Here is a 23,603-nt window from a genome sequence, read left to right on the forward strand (position 1 = left end):
TCCTGGAGTGCATGCAGCACTCTGAGCTAGCACAGAAATACAGAAACATCTGAATCACTGGAAGCATCAATTCCGGTCGAATTGATATTTCCCTCAGCTTCGCTGATTGCACCTTTGCGGTTTGTCACACCCTGCCTCAACGATCAATATTTAGGCCATCACTGCGTATGCTCGCACGCAGTGTAACACATGTTTATAGCATCAAGGCCAAGAAGAGACGGAAGATAGCGCAAGCACGAGGAGACGTTAAGACCTGCATATGCGGCCAAATTAATGTGAAATTTAATATGCACTAGTCAGTCTTTTTTTCCCTCTCGTATTCCCTCATGATTCATTAATTCACCAACTTCAAATTACTCTGGCGTGCTTTTTGGCCTGTTTGAGTTTGTCGCAAAGTCATGGCGGCTATCGCCATCCTTCATAAATTCCTAAGATAGAAGCACGTTAAATTCATGAGTATTCCACAGCTGTAGCTATTTCTGCATTCCACAGGTCTGGTATCATTTCACAATAATGAACAAACGAATAAGAACGTCTTATCTTTACCCTTCATCATCCAAATTCTTTGACAAGAAATTCCCCTTTCTTCTCTGCTTTCATTCATTTGCTATTCTCATCCCCCTTCATCTCTCTCACACTCTTTCCTTTCCCTTCCATTTTATTTATATTCCTGCAATACTGACACAAAGGAGTTTAATTTTTTCTGAATTGATCTTTGTCGCTTTGGTACTTTCCTTTTCTTCTTTACTATTACTTCTCTACTGCAACTTAGATCTACTGGATTGCATGCATGAAATATTAGCAATCATACAGTGTGCATTTGAGGAAAAAGTTGCATGACAGGTATTTAAAAATTTGTTAGCAAATTGTATTCACATTGCAATGTGTAATATAACACTTACCAAATTATATTTATAATTAGCCCAAATATCAGCTCTCAAAAGTATAAGGTCATTCTTATTTAAAGGATATATCCATATTGATTAGTATTGGGTTGGGATTATGCTGTTGTTGCTTTCAGGAATGATAAACGCGTTTATGAGAAATATTAATGAAAACAATTTAGCATGCCCTCGAGGATTCATGAGTGGGCCATGGGGGGGGGGGGGGGGGGGAGTGAGGACCGAGTTTGAGAGTGGAAGTTGTATTGCCATTGTGGTTGCTGTGCATGTGCACAAGTGTGGTTAGGTTGCTGTCGTGAATATTCAATCCAGAGTAAGGGACAATGCACTCTGAATGATGATGCATCAGTTTGCAAAGTCTGTAAGTGATTATCATACATGCATGATGCAACTTGTAAGTTAATCTGTACCATAATATGTCAAAGAATTTTGGTGTACTTTCATTGAATTGTGTCCATTCATCCCTCAGATCTATCTCTTGATAAGAGCATTTTTTACCCATTACTTCTGCAAATATTTGTGTGTGGTTTTTTTTTTTTTTTTTATCTTATAAACCTAAATTTCATTTGTTTTTAATGTCTGGAGTGTTTCATCTCTAGTTTGTTGATGAGCTGCATTCCATACAGGGTAAATCAATTCAATCAATACATATGATCATCTGCTATTTCATGAAACCAATGGCATAAAAAATTCTTGATAGAAACACCTAATCAGTTACTTGTTTCCATTTCCATAAGTCTTGATATCCTCATTCCAAACTTCTCTACCAAAATGTACATCAAGCAAATTCAAGCATGAATTGTTTAATTTCTATCTCATCAGTACTCATCCTTTCCCCATTTCTGAGATACATTACCCAATGACACTATATCATTGATCTTTCAATATGGTGCATTATTGAAAGTACATTACCCTTGCTCCACCAGCAAGCATGCACATGACAACCATTAAATCTGACTGGGAGCGACACATGGAAACAAATACCTTGTTGTCAGTAATGCCATGCTAACTGGATACCGAACAACCTGCTGCTTCACTAAATAGGGGCACCCATTTAGGCAAGAGTTGAGATTGCCTATAGATATAAAATCAGCGGGATATTTTGCTTGAAAAGAATGTTTTGCCACACTGTCACTTTGATTTTAGCCCATTAATCTCTGTGCAAGCTGTTGATGGCTTTGGGACTACGTGAACACGTTTTTCACTCCCCTGTCTCACCAACTTCACGAGTCTTGCTTTCTCAGGCTCAGACGCCTGCATCAGTCAATTGGATTCATGCTCACGTCCAGCAATCAATGTTGGCTTTGAACGACAGATTCCGGGGAGTCAGGAGGCATCATTAATGATTGCGGAGTGTGACGAGTGCTTAAACCGTCCCAGCATGGCTTAAAGACATGAGCCTCGCAATTTCCATCTCAATCACGTTTTGGGGTCTGCTGGTGTCATTCAATCAGGATGGCTATAAAGCCTTATTTAGAAGCATCAGACTTCTCAGGTCTTAGTGATTATAAAATGCACACTGAATACTGAAAGCCACATAAGTTTGATGTACCCCTCTCACTGCAATCTCTAAGCAATAGCTGTTGTCTTAGGAAAAACACAATAAGTAAAGAAAATGTCAAATTCTTTTATATTCACCACTTTCTCTTTTTTTCCCTCTTTCTCTCTCTTGAGAAAATACTGTGATGATTTTGATGCTGTTCGTGCTTGGCTGCTACAACCAAATCTATAATTTTAGCTTTTTTAAGTACAGGGAGCTGCAGGTACATGAACCTAATGCTTCAGGTACAGGTAAACCCTCTGCTTCCCTAGCTCTGTAAAACAATAATTAAAACTACTATTGTGAGTACATTGTGCTCAAGCTATTGTTTTTTGTTTTTTTTCAAAATTGAGGGACATCAGCAATAGATTTAGACAATCAATAGAAACAAATCTTGTGAATGTTTCAATCTAAAGTTTGATATCCCTATATATAAAAAACACCCTGGTTCTAAGAATCTAGCTTCACAAAGCTGACCATAGACAGGTAGTGCTATCATATCCAATAGTCAATATTAATTTATAATGACATATATTTCATTAAAGCAGCTGGGTAGTAATGTTAATTCTAGCATTTAGATTGTTACGCATCATTACATCAATGTTCAAAATACTTTGCAGAGCATCAAACATTAAGCAATATCTACACAGAAGAAAAGAATTGCTAAAAGTTTCACCTCTGGGGAAAAAACAAACAAACCCCACGCTATTCTGTTATTGTCTTGCAGATTTCCTTTGACTGGCACGCTTCTAGCATCCTACCCACAACCCAGCACAAACTTTTCACATACGTTAGCCTATTCTGTCCCTGCCTCTTTTTAGAAGCCAGTACGCCAGGAATCAATATCTTCCTTAGATAAGAAGCATCCCCTTCTTGAAGACCTCTCCCAGAGAACCTCCAACCCCCAGGGGTAATGACGGACCTGGGTGATAGGAAGGGTACCCACGCTACCAGCTTAACTACCCTCCCTCTGTCCACTTGGGTTATTTGCTCAGCACTCGTCAGCTGCGTGGCAATCTCGTGAGGATTTCTCCCCTACGCACAACCCCTGCAAATGATGTGTCCACTTCGGCCTCCTGTCAAACTGCAGTGGACATGGACAGTATCACTTTGGCCATCTCTGAATGTGCACACACATACACACACACACACACACATACACACACACACACACACACACACACACAAACACACACACACATCCATACAAACAACCACAAACTTGCTTATAGTCATGCACACACAGAATGCAGCACAAAGAGCACTTTCTAAATATAAAAATCAATGCCCTACTAAACCATGCATACAAAATGCATCCTGCTGGAGAATTCATACTGACCAGACATGTTTGGCTTGAGTCATTCTGCCAATGCGCAGTACTTGTGTGTTTGTAGGTATAATACAAAATTGTAAATACAGAGATCAAATTTGAACTAGCTTCCTCACATGAACTAAGGAAAATCCAACTCACACATATATGCTGAAAAGTGTCAGGATCTGAGCAAGGCAAAACTACATAGACACAGAACATACGGAGAAGAGTCAGATTATCAACCAATAAGCTCACAAATATTGAGGCTACCATCAAATTATTTTCAGCATTCTGATACAGCTCGTTAATGATACACAAGTGTCTGTAAAATGATTGGTCATTAATCTAATCTTACCTACTGACAATGAAAATAAGGCAGTTCTGTATCAATGACATCCCTACAGAGGATTAACACTATACTTGTAGAGAACACGTAACTAGGAGTGAGTACACTGTTCATGATGGCACAACAGTGGGCAATCCACTACAACCAGAAATGATGATGGTTGGGTATCTAATACCCCTGTTTAATGCCCATGTTGGTATACATACTTGTACATCATACAGTCAAGAAAATGCCCACTGACCATGCTTAAAAAGCTAGAGAGATTAAAAAGTACAATTATGCAACAGCTGCCAGACATATCACTGCACTAATGACTCTTTGTGCAACCTGGACCATCAGCTAAACCACATGTATGTTTCAACTATATAGTGTAGCATACTGACAGCATCAACATCAAAACCGGACAGAGAGATAGGATTCATGTTTCATACTCAATACTTAGTACATGATGACCTTAGTTTGCAGCAGACTTGCAGAAAATCAGTCTGAAAGTAAGTCTTACAAGTATACCATTAAGGTATACAGCAGGAGCTGAGGACTGCATCATTCCAAAAACTTCCTCTGAACTGGGTTATGTATACTGTAAAACTAGAAACATTCACGGCATGAAACTTTCACAATTGGAGCTGACAGCCTTTTTCACTGCATGAAACTTTTGCAAATTGCCAACGGCATTCTCTGCATTGTGTAGACAAAATCTTTCTTGTACATTTTACTTTTGCAAATCGTGGCTCCTTGCAAAAGTTTCATGCATGCATAACTTTCTGGTTTTACAGTATTTGGCGTGGTCAAAGTCTAAGCTGAGCTGATTCACTTGCAGACTACATGTATGCAAAACAGCTAGAAATTTTACTGATAGATATGGATTTTTTCATGGATATTTACTACCATGCAGTTTGAAAAAAAAAAAAAATAAAAGGAAGATTTCTCCCCTGAACATGTTTTCGAAAGCATGCATATCGTTGAAATGATGTAACTCTGCACTAGGATGACAGGTGTGAGCATACTACCTGGAGTAGCAACCATGGTCACTGGATGCTGAAATTATAAGGCACCCTTGTAAATGTAACGTTAAACAGCTAATGAAAAAAAAAAAAGCTATATCTTTTGAAGTTTGGTAATATAAGACATAAAACTGTAAAATATGATGACAAATTGACTGTAGAATGCACTTCTTGTAATTGGCCAAAATTGTTCAAAAATGTAGTCAACTTGGAGGTCATTTTCATCTCATCAATAATCATGAGGTACACCTTTGAATACAAGGGCGACCACTGGGCGTATGAAGCACCACTTGCTTAATAATTCAGTGCATCGTGGGTGAGAATTCTCATGTCAGTTTGATGGATTCATATTCCCTGCTGATGCGGTGATTGCGGTCAATCAGCAGGGATGGCCCTCTGGATCAATTGAAGCCAAAGTGGCTGTGTGGACAGAATATGTAATATCTTTCACAGTGTGGTCTCTGTGGTCAGTACATGTACAAATGCATGTAGATATAATAAATGGGCAGTGAGGGTGAACTTTTGGGAGAGCGAGGTTTCAGCAGGGCACAGTATTTTGAAAGGGGCAACCAAAGCTGCAATATTACTTTACCAGCCAAAATGGATAAAAAAAAAAAAAAGAGGTTGATTCGTAACACTAAGTTAAAATTCTCACATGAAATGATATCAGTTTGGCCAAAAGTTGATAATGAAAATTGTTCTACAATGTTTATCCAAACATGGTGGCTTTAACTACTTGACACCTGAAAATGGTAATTAAAAGGAAATCCTTTTCTGCTCATTGTCATTTGAAATGATTATTCTTATCCAAAAGTGATATGAATTTCAGTAATGATCACAATATCACACACAGCTGAGGTAACATTTGTCACTTTAACAAATATAAGACTACACTGAAACAGTATTGAGCCCCATGATGTGAAAAATGGAGGTAAGCTGCAACTTGGGCATAATGTATTCTATGACAGAAACAGACATTACAATTCCACACTCACATGCAATCCATTCAAAGCCTATGAGGTCATCATGCAAACTGTAAAGGCCTGAAAACTCTAATCCTCCTGTGTATCTTTCCACGATGACTGTGTAAGTACATTTAACTTAGATTTAAAGCAAAAAGTCCAGGAATTACTACGAGAGCTTTTCAATGTGCTGAATAAAGTACATTATTGAATGCAAGGACATGACCAAACTTGCATTTAATGACAGAGTTTATCATCACACCTCAGAGGAAAGTGGGACTATTGATTGCATAACTCATGTCACACTTAGATCACATGACATCTTTCCTCAAACTCTTGACAAATAAAAGAAATGACAAACCTGCAGCATGTGAGAGCATGCCGGGTTCATTCACAAAGAGAGAACCGCAATGCGAACAGCTTCATGTGCTCCACTCACTCCATTGGTTTTTCGAGCCACGTCTTCTATCATTTACTCATGTTCCATTAACCACATACTTGTGTGAAGCTTCTCAGCCAAGATTACTTCCCATCTCATATTGATCGACGACCGCTCATCCCCGACTGTCTCATCATTTCTGGATGATTACTTACACGGTGCTTTCCCCCCAAACATCCTTTCTTTCCACCCTCTTCCCTCAAAGAAAAACACCCCTAGAAGTCACTGCCATTTATAAATGTAAAGCAAAGTACTGAAATAGGCCCGAGGAGGGACACGGTATGAGCAGCACGAGGTGAAGTGGAGTTTGGAAAGTTCTACCCCCAGATAGTACTGATATATACATCCAACTCTTTTTCGTTTAATGCGACAATGGTTACTTGAAGAAGAAATCTAATCACATAAATAAGTAACAGTACTTTAACATTAACAGTAGTTATATATTAATACTTAGTATTCAGAAAATTGATATGCCATTTCATATCACAATTCTCATAATAGATAATGAAAACAGCATAGTAGGTATATCAATGCTTAAATTAGATAAAGCGATAAATTCACATTTTCAGGATTAAATTTAAAGTGCTCAAAGATATTCTGTCAGGGATTTCATATTCACATCTGACTCTTGCAGTTTCACAAATATAAAGCATTTTGTCTCAAATATGATAACTGTGTGACTACAAATAAACATACCACTGCTTTTAAAGGTTTTAAATGCAAAAGTCAGTAACATAGTAAAATGCACCCCGTAAAAACAACATTTAAAATAAACAAAAAAATACATGTCAAGGGGCATTCTCCTCAAGTTAACTTCAAAATGGATTGTGGAGAATTTGGAACATGGCAGAACAAGATGTTATCATGCGCAAGCAGGAAAGTGCAGTGACTTATTGGAGTCACACAGAGAGAGAGGGCAAATGCGGGCAAATGCCCTCGATATCGGAATCTTTTGGATAAATTCACATGCACTCTACTTGATGACGTTTTAGCTCTGATTTTTTTTTTCTTTTCAATTTTCCCCTTTTCCTGTAAAACACTGTGAGATGAGCAAGGCTTAAGTTTAAAAAGAGAGAAATGGGGTGGTTTTATCACTTTGATGTTGAGAGAACAGATGCCTATGGATATTGTACATTTTTGGAATATTCTTTGAGAATCTCAATGGAGGTGAAGATAGAGTATGTGATAATTTCATTTGCTTCTGAATTAACACACTAATTTTATCAAGATTTGGACATCTTTTAGTACTGATACTTTGACTAAGAATTGAATGCAAAGAAATCCTACCCCCTAATCTGTCGGTTTGTTGTTGTTGTTGTTGTTTATTTGGTTTGTGTGTGTGTCATTTTCTAATTTCATGGGAGTGATCATGAATGATTAATTTGTTTGACACTTTTCTGAGAGATGAGATACTGAAAGGATGACTTGCAACATCCATAATGTCTGTTGTGCTCATTTCTTGGGTCCATGCTGAGCTCAACAGATACATCATAGTCAGTTGGCAATTAGGATGTGACGCAAGCATCAGGCCATGTACGTATACAATGCAATGGACTATAATACCTCACTGCTACCTAGCTAAAACTAGCATATCATGTATGGTACATGTACACCCTCACACTCAGCAAGGAGCTCACACTCAGACAGCATATTATGTACATGTTGTATTCAATATCCATGTTTGCTTTCAGGCTCTAGAGCATACAGTTCAGCCAGCGATCAAGTTCCCCCTAGATCGCGATCATGGGCGATCAGTGATCGCATACGCGATATGTCGTAATCAATTGATTGTATGCTGAATTGCATACAATCAATTGATCGCGTATGCGATCGCTGATCGCGATTCCCTTGATCGCGATCTAGGGGAAACTTGATCACTGGCTGAACTGTATACATAAAAGCCTGTGCAATAAATTGTTGATCATAAATTGGAGAGAACAGGGCCCCATTTTATTAAAAGAAAAAATTGATTTTAAATTTCCTTACTACACAGGCTGCCATAGACGTACAGTTGAAATCAACTACATACGTAATCAATTTTAACTCTTCATAAAACAGGGCCCAGGTACACAATAAAGCATGTAACCCTTGTTATTTCCTCTAAAAGTCATCCCCTCCAGAAGAGCTGATATTTCGTGCGTTGTGAAGCTAGCTGGGACTCCTACAATTTCCCACTCACTGATGTTATTCTGTGAGCATACAGAGTGTGAGAGATCTGTTTACTGAAAGGTCAGAGTGTGCCCGATTCTCTGCCTGTGCTCAATTCTATTCCTGGTCATACAAATTGTATAAAGTACACGTATGCATGCATGACCACTGAGGGCCACTGGGATGAATGAGTGTGGGCCTCAATTAGCAAGGCTGCAGTCTTTTCCTGTGTGCTGCTGCTGCCTCCAATGCAGCTCAACACTTAGTGGATTTTTTTATTTTGTTGAATACAAAATGTACATCAATTATCAAAGGCATCCTATCTTCTTATGACTTTCTGCTGAACAGTTTCCTTGATTTATTTGCCCATAGATATTACTCTAAAAAATATATATAAAAAACAAAACAAAACAAATCCTTTGATAATTAGATCAGTCCTTGATTACTTTCAGAGTTTCATGTGCATCAATCCTGTTTTTTTTTTTGTTTTTTTTTTATACAGAATTCATCTCTTCTCACCTGATGAACTGTGGTCCATGGATACTTACTTGTGTCTCATTAATTCTAATGTAATCAGTTACATATGTTAAGAAATTCATTGGCACATGTACATGATTGTTGCTGTTGTTTTAAAAATCAGTTAAATGTAAATTTCCTGTACATTTTTGAAACAATCCCTTCCTGTGAAATTCAGCCACACTCACTTGATTGGATGACTTTGACCAGAATTCCATACATTGTATCATACATGATAAAATATGAATAGAGATTGAATAATCACCTGCAAAGTAGATACATGTAAATTTTGGTAAATTGGATTCTATGCAATGACAAGAACTATATGCCTATAGGCCCAACAATACTAGAGTAATTAGCCACACTGCATCAGGTGCAGATTAACACAGGGCACGATGAAAGAAAGTATTTTTGTTTTGATTTTTACCCTATTTGCCCCGATCAAATAAAGCAATTGGTAAGTAAAAGAACACTCCAAGTAATTGTAACATCAACTAGATATTACCTGAAAGTACAGTATGCCAACAGTGAAAAATCTTCAGAGCCTCTTGGCAACAGTATGCAATGGACTCCCATTGTAACAAAGTCCTCGGGACCGGCAGTTTTCTTTCGTTGTATCGAAATTTCATTATAACTGAACAAATAAACAATAAAAATACATAGAGCAGATAATGTTGTGGCCTGAAGTTTTACTTCTTTGTAACCGGAATTTCGTTATAACCATATTTGTTATAACAGGAGTACACTGTACATTGTATGCCTGTAGGGTTGCTCATCATGATGCTTACCTGGTTTATCACAGTCCACTGCTATGCCTTTCTCCAGTTCATCTACACCTTTACGATAGTACTCAATAGCCTGCCGTTTGCTGCCTGCAGGTTGAATGAAAGAGAAGATAGATTTGACCTGCTGAAAAATGAGTTCATGATGTTATTGACAATAATTTCTTTTCTTCAGAAAATAAAACAAAAATTTCACACATCCACACAACAAATCCTGCATCGTTAAGGTGAATAAAATGACCAAATTAGGAAACACAGTGCAATAATGACTACAAGAGCCATGATTTCAGTACCATAGTATGTGTGTCTATCATTTATTTGTTTATTTGATTTATCATGCTCATGTGATAACATTTATCAGAACCAATCATATCCTCAACAAACATAATTTCACAAAGTTCTGCTTCAACATCTTTCTTTGATGTATCTGTAATGTATCTTCTTAGTGTCTCCCTAAGTGTAGTAGTAGTAGTAGTATGCATACAGGAAGCTGCTAGAAAGATGCCACCTTAGAATTCCCAGGTGTGTAATACAATAACATGGATCATTTGAGAGAATCCCAGTCAAGGGTGAAATTTAAAAAAAAAATAAATAAAAATACAACAACTCTCTACTTTCAGGATATTTATCTTAGATGTGACTTTACATTGCAGGTTGTCATCTCTACATCCATTTGTTATAGCATGTCCTTGCTCAAATGCTATTGATTATCTACATGGCTAGCCTAATATACACAAGGTCAGGACAGGATAATATCCATAACAAATTCAATTTGGTTAAACACTGCTGCCTATAATTTACATGTACAGAACAAGATTTGTAGGCCTGACAACTACAACAAGATTAAATGTGTGAAGGGTGACAATGACTGGGGATCCATGCTAGTCTCTGCACAGAATTCACATTATGTCATTCATGTTATAATATGGTAAAGTTATTTTATGTTATTTCTCAGAGTAAATACGGTCAGTGGTTCTACTAAAATGAATCTCATTGGCTCACTTTTTCTCTTTTCTTTTTTTGCACAGATGCAACCCTTGACATAATACATGCAAAATATATTATTTTAAACAAAATTTGCAATACTCCCATCTTTCCCCTTCTTTGCTCTACTCTTTCATTTGCAGCGATATGTTCTGGCAAACAGAGCTGAGACCGTTTGACTTTACATGCACTTATTACCTTCTGTCAGGAATAATATATTCTCAAACTGATTTTATCTGATATAAAATCTGCTTTGAACTACAAAGAAAAAAAGCAGAAAAAAAACCCAATAACACAACACTGATCTATTGTCCCATGAAAGACTTTGATATTCTATCAAACTGGCACCAGTATGCCGGCTGTCACATAAACACCTAAATGAATTCTGCATCAACAAATTGTTTTATCATTCAGTTTATCTTTGTGCTTAGTAATCAGGTTACTTTGAAATGCAAAATCTAAACTTTAGGTGAAAAATAAAAATGCTGCCTGCAAAAGTTCCTTGAGCTTTTGCAACTGCAAAACAACATTTAGACAGAACAAACAATGACAGTAAACCAAAAGCTGGTTGTTATGATAAACACATCTCATATCAGGCTAGATTGACTGCAAAGGGGTAACAGAGAAACTTGCTGCATTGTGCAGGGAAATTTCATTTTGTGACAGATTTGTTTTTGCTCCCTACCCTGGGAGCAATGAACACACTCGCTGATATTCCAATAATGTGATGTTTGTGCACGTCAACCTCAATAAGAATCAGTTTCTCTTGCCCTCCATGCACTGAACTTCTTGACTTATGATCCTTGCTTGCAAATTTGTGAGACAAAGGATAGCGGTGCATTATACAATCTCATGCAAGGAAGAGCATGAAATGATTGTTTGTTCACATTAGGAGTTAACTTTTCATGCAAATATCCATCATTGTGTTTTGTCTGATCTCTCTTTTCAAAGATATGAGACCAAGACAAGAGATAATGGAAATATTCAGAGTATTATGATTACTATTAATATTATCCAATCTCTTTGTGTCTTCCCACCATGTCATCTGGTGCCTCCTCTGTAAAGACCAGGTCTCAGTCAATAGACCGGAATGACTCCGCCCTTGTGCAAGAAGTCATAAAAGACATACTTCAAAGCAAGAGTTTCCTCTCTTTGGTGGAGGGAACAATCGCCAAGCGGGTCAAAGCCATGGAGGAGACTATAGAAAAACAGCAGGCACTGATCATGGAACTGGAAGTCAGCAATAATGAGAAATCCAGGCAGATCAGCGACCTCCAAAGGGACCTCAGCAAGCACAATGACAGGCTCCATGCCATCGACTTGAAAATAGATGCCCAGGAACAATACTCACGGAGAAATTGTCTCAGGCTCTTTGGTTGCCCGGAAAAACCAGGGGAAAACACCGACATCACTGTGCTGAAAGTGGCTAGCGAGCATCTTCAAGTTGATCTGAAGTTGGACGACATCGAGCGCTCTCACAGGGTTGGTATCAGAAAGGAACATCCCAACAAGGACAGTCCAAGAGGCATTATCATCAAATTCAAGTCATACAGAAAGCGACAAGAGTTCATCTCAAAGCGACGTAAACTGAAAGGTCAGAAAATGGCAATTGTCGAGGACCTCACCACCCGAAATCAAAAGTTGTTGAATGACACTCGGTCAAACGCAAAAGTGGACAAGGCGTGGAGCAAGGACGGACGTGTGTATGCACTGCTGAAAGGAAAAGACAATCAAACAAAAGTGATCCATAACAATGATGACCTCAAAAAGTTGTAATTTATGATGTCGCTAATATCTCAAAATTAATGTGAAATTCCTGGTGGATTTTGTCCCCCACCCAAGTGTAGGAAAGCAGGTTGATTCACTTGACTCACTTGTTACCTGTTCTCTCATTTCTTTTTCTCATTTTGATTTTATGTACTTTCTTTTTTGGTTTATCAAAAAGCCTGCTTATGTTCTTTACTCTGTGAAAACCATTGTTTATCTGTTTTTCCACAGTTTGTATTGATCTTTGTGTAGCCAAAGTTTTTACTATGTTGTGTTTGTGTATCATTAATGCGAATGTAATGTTTTGTGTATCTGGAAGGAGATCAACATATGTTTTACTATCTCAGGCATGTTGGTACCATGTGACAAAATTTCTATATTGTAATAATTGCACAGATTTAGGAATTCCATCAATTGAATCCTACTTTTCGTATATTTCTAATGAGTGAAACTATAGAAGATATAGATCCTGATGTGAACATTTTGAATTCTTGCTATTCTTATAATTGTTACACCCCAAGTAAGTTCAATGCTCATTTTAAACATACTGCTGCTTTTAGTTTGATACATTTCAATGCTCGAAGTCTCCAAAGAAATTTTGAGGAAATTACAAACTTTTTGTGTTTACTAAAACATTCCTTCTCCATAATTGCCATAACAGAAACTTGGATTTCTGGCACTCCATGTATTCCTTTTGATTTAGAAGGATACACTTTTGTCAATTCTAATAGGCATTCTGGGTGAGGGGGTGGGGTAGGTTTATTCATATCAGATGGCATCAGATTTAAGATAAATAATTATGTTGTTCAGACAGAAGAAGAAAAATATTGTTGTGAATATTTATTTGTTGATTTTTGTGTAAATGATGTAAAACATACTGTCGGGGTTATGTATAAAAAGCCTGGTTGCAATAATGATATTTTTCTCAATTTTTATGATAAAGTACTCGATGCAGTTTTACATGAGCGTAAAAATGTGTACATCTTAGGGGATTTTAACATTAATTTACTGAAAGAGTCTTTAGATAATATTGGACGTAATTTCCTTAATCTTAATTCATCATCTGCTTTATTCCCTGTCATTGATTCTCCAAGTCGTATCACTACTGATAGTGCATCACTCATTGACAATATTTTTACAAATGTTATAGATGCTAAACTTGATTGTGGTTCTTTTGAGGTTGATATCACCGACCATTTACCTATATTCTTACTTACTAGCATGCCATTATCAAAAAATAAGCAAAACATGACAAAAATTACACGTGAGATATCAACTGAAAGTGTTAATATCCTTAATTATGAATTGTATAATGTAGATTGGTCTTCTGTTTATACATCCAATGATGCAAATGAGGCTTATAACAATTTTTTAACTTTGTTTATAAGTTTGTTAGATAAGTATATACCAATTAAGAAAATTGACTTCTGTAAGAAAAAGATAAGGAAGCCATGGATTACTCCAAAACTTTTGAAATATATTAAGCGTAAGAATAAATTGTATAAAATGTTTCTTAATGAAAAAACTTTTTTGAGTGAAATGAAATATAAAAGGTATCGGAATAAAGTGAATAATTATTTGCGTCATGCTAAGAAAACATATTATTTAAATAAAATAAATCAAAATAGAAGTAATATTAAAGGTACATGGTCAGTTATAAATGACATTCTTAAAAAATCAAAGAAAAGTATTCCAGAATATTTTGTTTGTGATGAAAAAGAAGAGGGTGATCCACAAACTATTGCTGATGAATTTAATTCTTATTTTGAGAATTGTTGTTCAACTTTATTAGAATCAATGACTCCTGTCAACAACAATCATAATGTAACCATTCAAACTTATCTTTCCGATAGTTGTCAAAAGTCAATTTTTTTAAAGCCCATAACAGAATTTGAAATATTAGAAGTTTGTAAATCATTAAAGAATAGTTATTCATTTGATTTTAATTATATAAATGTGAATATTATGAAGCAAGTTATAAATTTTATAGTTAAACCATTGGTTTTTATTTTTAATAAATCATTAGAAACTGGTAATGTTCCAACCAAATTTAAAGTTGCAAAATTCATTCCTGTTTTGAAGAAAGGGGATTGTCATCTCCTCAAGAATTATCGTCCAATTTCTATTCTCCCATGTTTCTCAAAGCTGATCGAAAAATGTTTATTTAATCGAGTGTATACTTTTTTGTGTAATAATGATATTATTTGTAATAGTCAATATGGTTTCAGAAAACATCATTCCACTGCTCATGCAATTATGGATTTACAGGACAAAATAATCTCATCTATTAATAAGAACAATTTTGGATTAGGAATATTTATGGATTTGTCAAAAGCATTTGATATTGTTGATCATCAGATTTTGTTGCATAAATTGAGTCATTATGGTATTCGAGGAATTGCTTTAGAGTGGTTTGTTAGTTATCTAGATAATCGCTCTCAATATACATTTTTTGCTAATTGCCACTCATATTACAGTCAAATCAAGCGTGGTGTACCGCAAGGGTCGATTTTGGGACCCCTTTTGTTTTTGTTATATATCAATGATTTAACTAGATGTACTCAAAATTTGGAATTTGTATTATATGCGGATGATACAACTTTATTCTACACTCAGTCAGACACTTTAAGTTTAAAAGAAAACTTAGAATGTGAACTGAATAAAGTTGTGACATGGTTTAAACTGAATAAACTGATTGTTAATTTTGAGAAAACATATTATGTTCCTTTTTATAATAGATCAAATGAAGTGAGTAATATAGTAGAAAATATTACTCTTATTATTGATTCGCACAGTATATGTAAATCTGATAGTGTTAATTTTTTTTTAATGTATATTGATAGGCATTTACAGTGGAATGCACATGTAGAATATATAGATAATAAAGTTTCAAAGAGTATAGGTATTTTATACAGACTTAAATATTATTTACCTTTATCTACCCTTCTTATTTTGTATAATTCTTTGGTATTACCATATCTTACGTATTGTATCCCAGTTTGGGGCAACTGTAATCAGTCAAAGATGAATTCGTTACTAAAATTACAAAAGAAAGGAGTACGTATATGTACAGGTAGTCATTATCTTGCTCACTCTGCACCATTATTTAAAAAACTGTGTATTTTGAAGATTCATGACTTATATATCATTCATACTGCAAAACTTGGGTTTTCTTACTTCCAAAATTTATTACCTGTTAATATATCAGAGATGTTTAGTATGAACAGTAGTATTCATAATTATAACACCCGTATATGTAATGATTTTCATTTGTTCAAAGTTGATTCGGCTTACACAAAAAGATCTCTTCGCTTTAGCTTTCCCATTGTTTGGAATTCCATACCAAGTGAGATACGTTCATGCTCAAATTTACGATTATTCAAAAAGTCTCTTAAAAAAAACCTCCTGCTTAAATACTGATTATTTAATGTCTCCACCATTTCCTCCAGTTGTTTGTGATATGATGTGTGTTCTATATTGTGCATGTGTTAATGTAATTTGTTGATTTTGCCTACATTATGTTGTATAGAGGACTTTTCCCCCACAAGGCCTCTGAGCCTTCTTTCAAGTTCTCTGTTTATTTCACATTTCACTTCAACTTTAATCGATGGCATAATTTCATATTGTAAGAAAGATTTGATTACAGTAAGTGTATTTTATGCATTGTATTTGTTGTATTTTATTTGAAATGGAAATGAAAAATACAGGAGAAAGAGCAAATTGAGTCCCAATCTTTGGTATTTTTAAAACTTCACAATGATTTTCAACTTCTCTGGGCTCCACAATCATCTGAGTTTACACATCCACAGATCAGTCTAACCGTGCAATATTACCAGCTCCACAGATATATCCACAGCAATGATACACTCAGCTCATAATGTACCAACTTGTCCCCTCAATTTAACTCGCAATGCCATCTACGATTGTACATACAATGTACGTCCCATGTTAGCATATATGCCATGGGTTACGATCCAAATAATGGTTTGACAAATTATGCAAAATTACAGAAAAAGTACTGAAGCCTGAATGTCTCATTCTTGTTGAATGCATACAGTGCAAATGCATGACATACCAACAGCTCAAAATATTGAAAACAAAAGAGGAACATAGACCTACATGTTGTATTCCATGATATATGCACTTGTGTATGAGCTTTCAAATACTTAAAAACTGGCAAACACATTTTTATCATAGCATCAATAATACTGTGAAAAATAAGAGTGATATAAATTAAGACATATGAATGTACATGTATACTGCAAAAGGTCAACTGGGATGCTTCCGCTTCTCATGCATACATTGTAAAGTACATGGCCTTTCATTCAGATTGTGAGCAACGGCCAAGGATTTACCTTTAACTGTATCTGTATACAGAGGAAATATTTTTCAATCCATTTAGAACTATCTAGACTCTATTACAGCAAATAACATTGTTACTAGACTTCACTCTGTGGTATACATGTACATGTATATAATATTTTTTCTTTTTTTTTAACAAAAGAATAGTGAACTTTTACCCATATTTTTGACCTTTCATCACTGCCATTTTTATCAAAATATCTCTATATATGAAAATACTTAAAACATTGACCCTTGAAAGAAAGCTGCTAGCTTAAAGAAAGAAATTATCATAATCACTCTTCCAGTGTTTTAAAGGCATGGGTGTTATGGTTGTATCTATTGGGTATCTAACAGGTTATCAGGAAATGTCTCCAGCTAGTGACGTCAATTCAGACTCTCACCGGGTTTGGCTTACAATTGTATTACATCATATCAAAAGCAGTCACACTGCCCATGTACCACTATGCATGCAGCATACGTAATATGGTCTGTGTACCCGGGTATGTAATGATGTACACAAAGAGCAGAATGATAATCTCTGCATACAGTGTACAGCAGTAATGTATGTCTTCCTGTGTTTATGTAATGTACTAATGACAGTTGTATTCAGTGTAATGCAATATCAGCACACTGTACCATGTACATAATTAGGTGATCCGAGTATCCTCTCGGATCACCTTCTGTATCTGTACTGATTCTTTGTTTTTCTTTTTCTTCTTTCTCCTCAAAAGTTGTGTAGAGGTTAGCTCAGAAAGTCCTCTTCCTATCAATTTCAAACTCATACTATATATGTATCATGTCCTAAAGACGACAAATCTAATGTATCATAGTGATCAGTCAACCGTGACGCCACTATGACGTCATTATATGAAAACACATTCTCAATCATATCTCATTAATGAAATGGAATTTTTCAATGAAATTTACGTCACATATATTTCAAGTTATGCGCATTCTACTCATGTTCTCAAAATTCATATTTTCTCTCAAAACGTGCGCGTATGCGCGCGTTGAAATATTTGTATGCTCAAATCGAGCTCAAATTTTTTTTGCACACGTTTCAGACCATTTGGAGCATTTTTTGAAAAATTGAAAAAATCGGACGCGTATGCGCGCGCACATATACACACGCACAGCTCATATGCAATGAAAATTTCCCGTTTTTTCACTTTTACCGGATGTCTGAAATGTCAAGGAATATTTCTACCAAGTTTCAAGCCAATCCCACTCAAAATGACGTCATACGGGTCCGTCAAAGTTGAAATTCCGCGCGCGCGTCAATGGCGATATACAGTGCAACAATGCCAAAAAACTGCCAATTTTAAATCCGATTTTACTCGTCAGGATGGACGGTGACCCCCCATTTTCTTTACATATTCTGAAAGCTGATGAGTTGTACATGTCATTTCATGGGTTGGCAATGCTGGAAAAATGATTAAAATATATCAAATTTCTTAATAAAGTTAAAAAAGTAAATTTTCAAAATGACGTCATCAAATTTCAAGTTCATTCAAGCATATCTCACTTATTCTTTAGTTGATTTTCGTCCAAATTTCAATATGTTGTAGCTTATTAAATGGGCTTTCAGATATATAATAACAACAATTTGATTGGATGACGGCATCACCTTGTAACAAGGGATTAAAAGTAACATTGTTAAATTTGACCAGTTTACGTGTTATCTCTATGGGAGTGCAGTTTTTCTGGAAATGAAAACTGACATGACTATCTTTATCGAGCACTAGCTCACTTATGCTTCGGTGAATTTCTCCCACATTTTAGTATGTTGTAGCTGAGACTTTGGGCTATCGTAAGTGTGCCCTTCGTTTTTTCATACGGAGTCGGCATCATGCCCAAAAACTTGGTTGAAATTAAAGCTTATCTTCCATGCATTTTCATATTCCTTTCTTTCTGCAACTTTCTTTGCAATAACTCAAGAAAAACAAGCTCTATCAGCCCAATATTTTGCACATGTTTAGTTTATGTCACGTACATTATTTCATAAAATAACAACTACTTGATCGGGCACCTTCTTGGGTATGTAAATTAGGGTCAAAGGTCAAAAATGTTTCATCCTGTATCTTGGTGAATACATGTCTTATCTTTCCCATATTTTGCATACGTAAAGACCATGTTACAAGAATCATTTCACAAAATAACCACTTTTTGCTCAGACGCCATCTTGTCTGTGCAAAGTAGGGTCAAAGGTCATATGTACTTCTTTCTTTATCTTCATTATGACGTGTTATCTCTATGGGAGGGAATTTTTCTAGATGTGAAAATTGACATGATTGTCTTTATCTACGACTAGCTCACTTACCCTTCGGTGAATTTCTTCCAGATTTTAGTATGTTGTAGCCAATTTAATACTCTTAAAGTTCTATTCGATCAAAGATTTAATCGGATGATGTCTTCACCTCGTGAAAATGGATATAATGTAACCTTGTCAAATTTAACCAGTTTACGTGTTATCTCTATGGGAGGGAATTTTTCTGGAAATGAAAATTGACATGACGGTCTTTATCGAGCACTAGCTCACTTACTCTTCGGTGAATTTCTCCCAGATTTTAGTATGTTGTAGCTGACACTTTGAACTGTCGTCAACGTTCTCTCTATTTTTTCATACGACGCCGAGATCACGTCAAAAAACTTGGTTGAAATCAAACTTATCTTCGATGTATTGAGATATTTCTTTCTTTCTGCAACTTTCTCTGCAATAACTCAAGAAAAACACCCCCTATCATCCCCATATTTTGCACATGTTTAGTTCATGTCACGTACATTATTTCATAAAATAACAACTACTTGATCAGACGTCATCTTGGGTATGTAAATTAGGGTCAAAAGTCATAAATGTATCATCTTGTATCTTGGTGAATACATGTCTTATCTTTTCCATATTTTGCACACGTAAAGACCATGTTACAAGGATCATTTCACAAAATAACCACTTTTTGCTCAGATGCCATCTTGTCTGTGCAAAGTGGGGTCAAAGGTCATATGTACTTCTTTCTTTATCTTCGTTATGACGTGTTATCTCTATGGGAGGGAATTTTTGTAGATGTGAAAATTGACATGATTGTCTTTATCGAGCACTAGCTCACTTATGCTTCGGTGAATTTCTCCCAGATTTTAATATGTTGTAGCTGAGACTTTGGGCTATCGAAAATGTGCCCTCCATTTTTCATACGATGTCGGGATCACGTCAAAAACGTGGTTGAAATTAAAGCTTATCTTCGATGTATTGAGATACTTCTTTCTTTCTGCAACTTTCTTTACAATAACTGAAGAAAAACAGACCTTCTCACCCCCATATTTTGCACATGTTTAGTTCATGTCACGTACATTATTTCATAAAATAACAACTACTTGCTCAGACGTCATCTTGGGTATGTAAATTAGGGTCAAAGGTCATAAATGTATCATCCTGTATCTTGGTGAATACATGTCCTACCTTTCCCATATTTTGCACACGTAAAGACCATGTTACAAGGATCATTTCACAAAATAACCACTTTTTGCTCAGATGCCATCTTGTCTGTGCAAATTGGGTTCAAAGGTCAAATATACTTCATTCTGTATTTTCGTTAGTGTATACGGAATTGTGTACCATAGATGTCAGGTCTGACTACCTTTTCTAAATGAGAATCCAAACATCACACGGCCAATGTCCACTAAACACAGATGAAACCGGTATGGTCATGCCTATTGGGATCAGGAGACTCAAATCGTTGATTTACGAACAGATCGGATCACCTAATTTGTCAGTGTTGACAAATTCCAAGTCTAGTGTACAATTGTATCTTTACTACCCATGCTTCCTGCATTTAACAAGACATTGCATATGAAGAGTTTGTTTGCAAGAACCGATAAGTCCATATTTGTCAAATGGAGATATTTGCGATTAAAGGTCAAGAAAAATAAAGAGAATAATAAGAAAATTTTTGCTTCTTTTAATCTTAACTTAGAAAATATACCTTTTTATGTAATATATCATTTAAAAGGTACTATTTTGTACTTTATGACAGAGATCGTACTTCAAAATCTTAAAAAATGGACTTATCGGTTTTTGCAAACAAACCCTTCATATATAGCACACACAGGGAGTGAGTTTTATGCAAGAGGACTTCAAATACAATTTGTAGATAAGGTCACATGTAGGTGACATACAGGGCTATTTTAGGGTGCCAAAAAAGTTGCCACATCATATCATTTCCTGACTCTGATTCAGTCATGATTGCATCATGGTTGCCTGGTTATCTGTCTGGTACTTCTAATTTGACCATTTTTATTCAATAATTTTTATTCATTTCTAAATGGGTTTCCATTCTACAGGATACAAGCTTGTCATGAATGCATACTGATGTTGTGCTTTCATCAACTTTGCGTGCCAATACCTCAATACCTCTGGCAGTTCCAACTCCTCTGGCAGTTCCAACACTGACTTATGAGTTGCATTTTCACATATAAGCTTTTCTGTCAGAAGCTTCCTGTAAAACTACTCACAAAAAAGATATCTACAGTGTACTCCAGCAGCAACTGCTAATTATGCAGCTGTCATTTGTATGACGCACCTCTTGACCCCCGGGATAGGTGCGTCAAAGTACCAATGTGCGTCATACCTTTTAGGTACCATGACGTACCCTCCGTCACAAAAAGTGACCCACCTCTATGAGACATTGACGCATTAACCAGTCAAAATGGTGACGCACCTCTTCGTGAAAATGACTGACCCTTGACGCACATGTTATTCGCAGTACGTGCCAGACTGGAATGCTGCAGAGCTCTGTGTGCGCTCACGCAATTCGCTGCCTGCGAACTGTGTACACCGAACGGAACTTCGCCCGCGTGAATCCCTGTCGCCTACGGACCCTGGATGTTTACTTCGATCGCCGTGGTACTGTATCCCCATGCTGTGGGCGGCTGGGGAGCGTTAGTATAGTAGCTTAGCTGCACACTGTAGCCAGCTGCCACGACAGTACCCTGTTTCGATTCGAATCGGGGTAGAAGCGTTCCGTTGTGCAATGTCTGCTTCTTTTTCTCTTCTTCTTCATCCGCTTGTCCCTTGCCTCCCAAGTATGAAATGATTTTTAGAGTGTTGTGTGTGTTTTTTGTAACGTTATTGCATCATTTTTCTGCAAGGAAGAGGTGAGTTTCTGTTCGTGTATTGATGTGCACTGCAGTATGTGCAGGTGAAAAGCGTTCGAACTGTCTTTCCCGAGTATCGTGGAAGCTCGATGTATTTCTCGGCCTATCAAAGGAGATCTCATACGACAGAATACTTATAACAAACTATTTTCCGGTCAAAATGAATTGATTTCCTTTGTTTTGTATCGTTTATTGACTTGATCCTAAGGATCTTGTCGCAATACCGAGTTTCCAATGTGTATTTATTTTCACCTTATTTTCGCGTAGCTTTCGGTGCTGTAAACTGTTGCTAGGGCCTAAGCCTACTACTAAACAACGTTTTTCACTGTCGTTTCTCACACATCGTTTGGTACGATTTCTTCCATTTTATATCACTTTATCCGTTCCCTTTATACTTTGAAGTATTTGACGTAATTCTTTCAAGTGTCTCGCACTGCTATTTTCGTAACGGCGATTTCTCCGCTTTGCTGCAATACTTTTTCGAATCGAAGCGACGAAGTTTGATACCAGCCGCTGTAGTGTGCCGTGTGTTGTCTTTTCTAAATATTTGTGTTGTTGGGAGGTGTTGATACTTTGTATTTGTTATTTATTTTTCTTAATGTTGATAGGAAAAGGCTAAAATGGTCTGAGTGATGTCTGATGGTGATGATACTATGCTGGTGTAAAAAGACGGCTTACTGTGAATGCTGAGCGTACGTGCCGTTCGTTCCATTTTACTTTCCCTCTTATTCTTCTTTCCCCCTTACTCTTCTTTTCCTTTCCAAGAATGATAAAAAAAAAGAAATTACATACACCTCACAACAAAATAGAACCACGTGCTACCAACCTTCGTAAAGTTAAATCTAAATGTTCAATATCAGCAAAGAATAAGGGGAAAGCACGAATGACAATAAATTAGAGCGAAGAGATTGTTTTACATGCAGTCTCTTCGGCTCGAAGAAACTTGACACCCCACCCCTCTCCCCTTGTGGAAATTTCCACAAAAGCAGGTGCCACACCCAGGTGCGTGCCAGACGGAAGAATGCGCGCACTGGAATAAACAGCGTGTAAATATCATGGAAATATCGATCGAAGAACCAGCTCATTAGTTGAATTAAAGGAATCATTGCAAAGATATCGTGATTCTATAGCCTTTCTTTTGGCGCATAGTAGGAAACATCAAACAGTCGAATATAATGTACTTGATCGAATATCTTATGTTCCCTGAACAATAAAAAAAAAAGATCGATTAATCAGTCAATTAAAAATGCAACTGAGCCAGAAATACTTAAAAGGTCTCGTATGCCCAGAGAAATTCACTACGAGTAGGTTCAATGAGATGCAGTCATCACCTGGTTAGACAACAAAATCATGACAATTAATTTCAGTTCACGCTCATGATAACTGCTTATTACTTATCAAAGTTTTGG

General features: G+C 36.4%; 1 protein-coding gene across 1 annotated transcript in view; it reads right to left on the reverse strand.

Annotated features, from left to right (window-relative positions):
- Window positions 1–23,603, reverse strand: part of LOC140233484 (spastin-like) — a 99,014-nt gene that overhangs the window by 71,345 nt on the left and 4,066 nt on the right. Inside the window, exon 2 of the mRNA XM_072313605.1 lies at window positions 9,958–10,041. Coding sequence (XP_072169706.1) covers window positions 9,958–10,041 — 84 coding nt within the window. The remainder of the gene's footprint in view (window positions 1–9,957; window positions 10,042–23,603) is intronic.

This window comes from Diadema setosum, chromosome 1, assembly GCF_964275005.1.
Source record: "Diadema setosum chromosome 1, eeDiaSeto1, whole genome shotgun sequence".
In the NCBI taxonomy this organism is placed as follows: domain Eukaryota; kingdom Metazoa; phylum Echinodermata; class Echinoidea; order Diadematoida; family Diadematidae; genus Diadema; species Diadema setosum.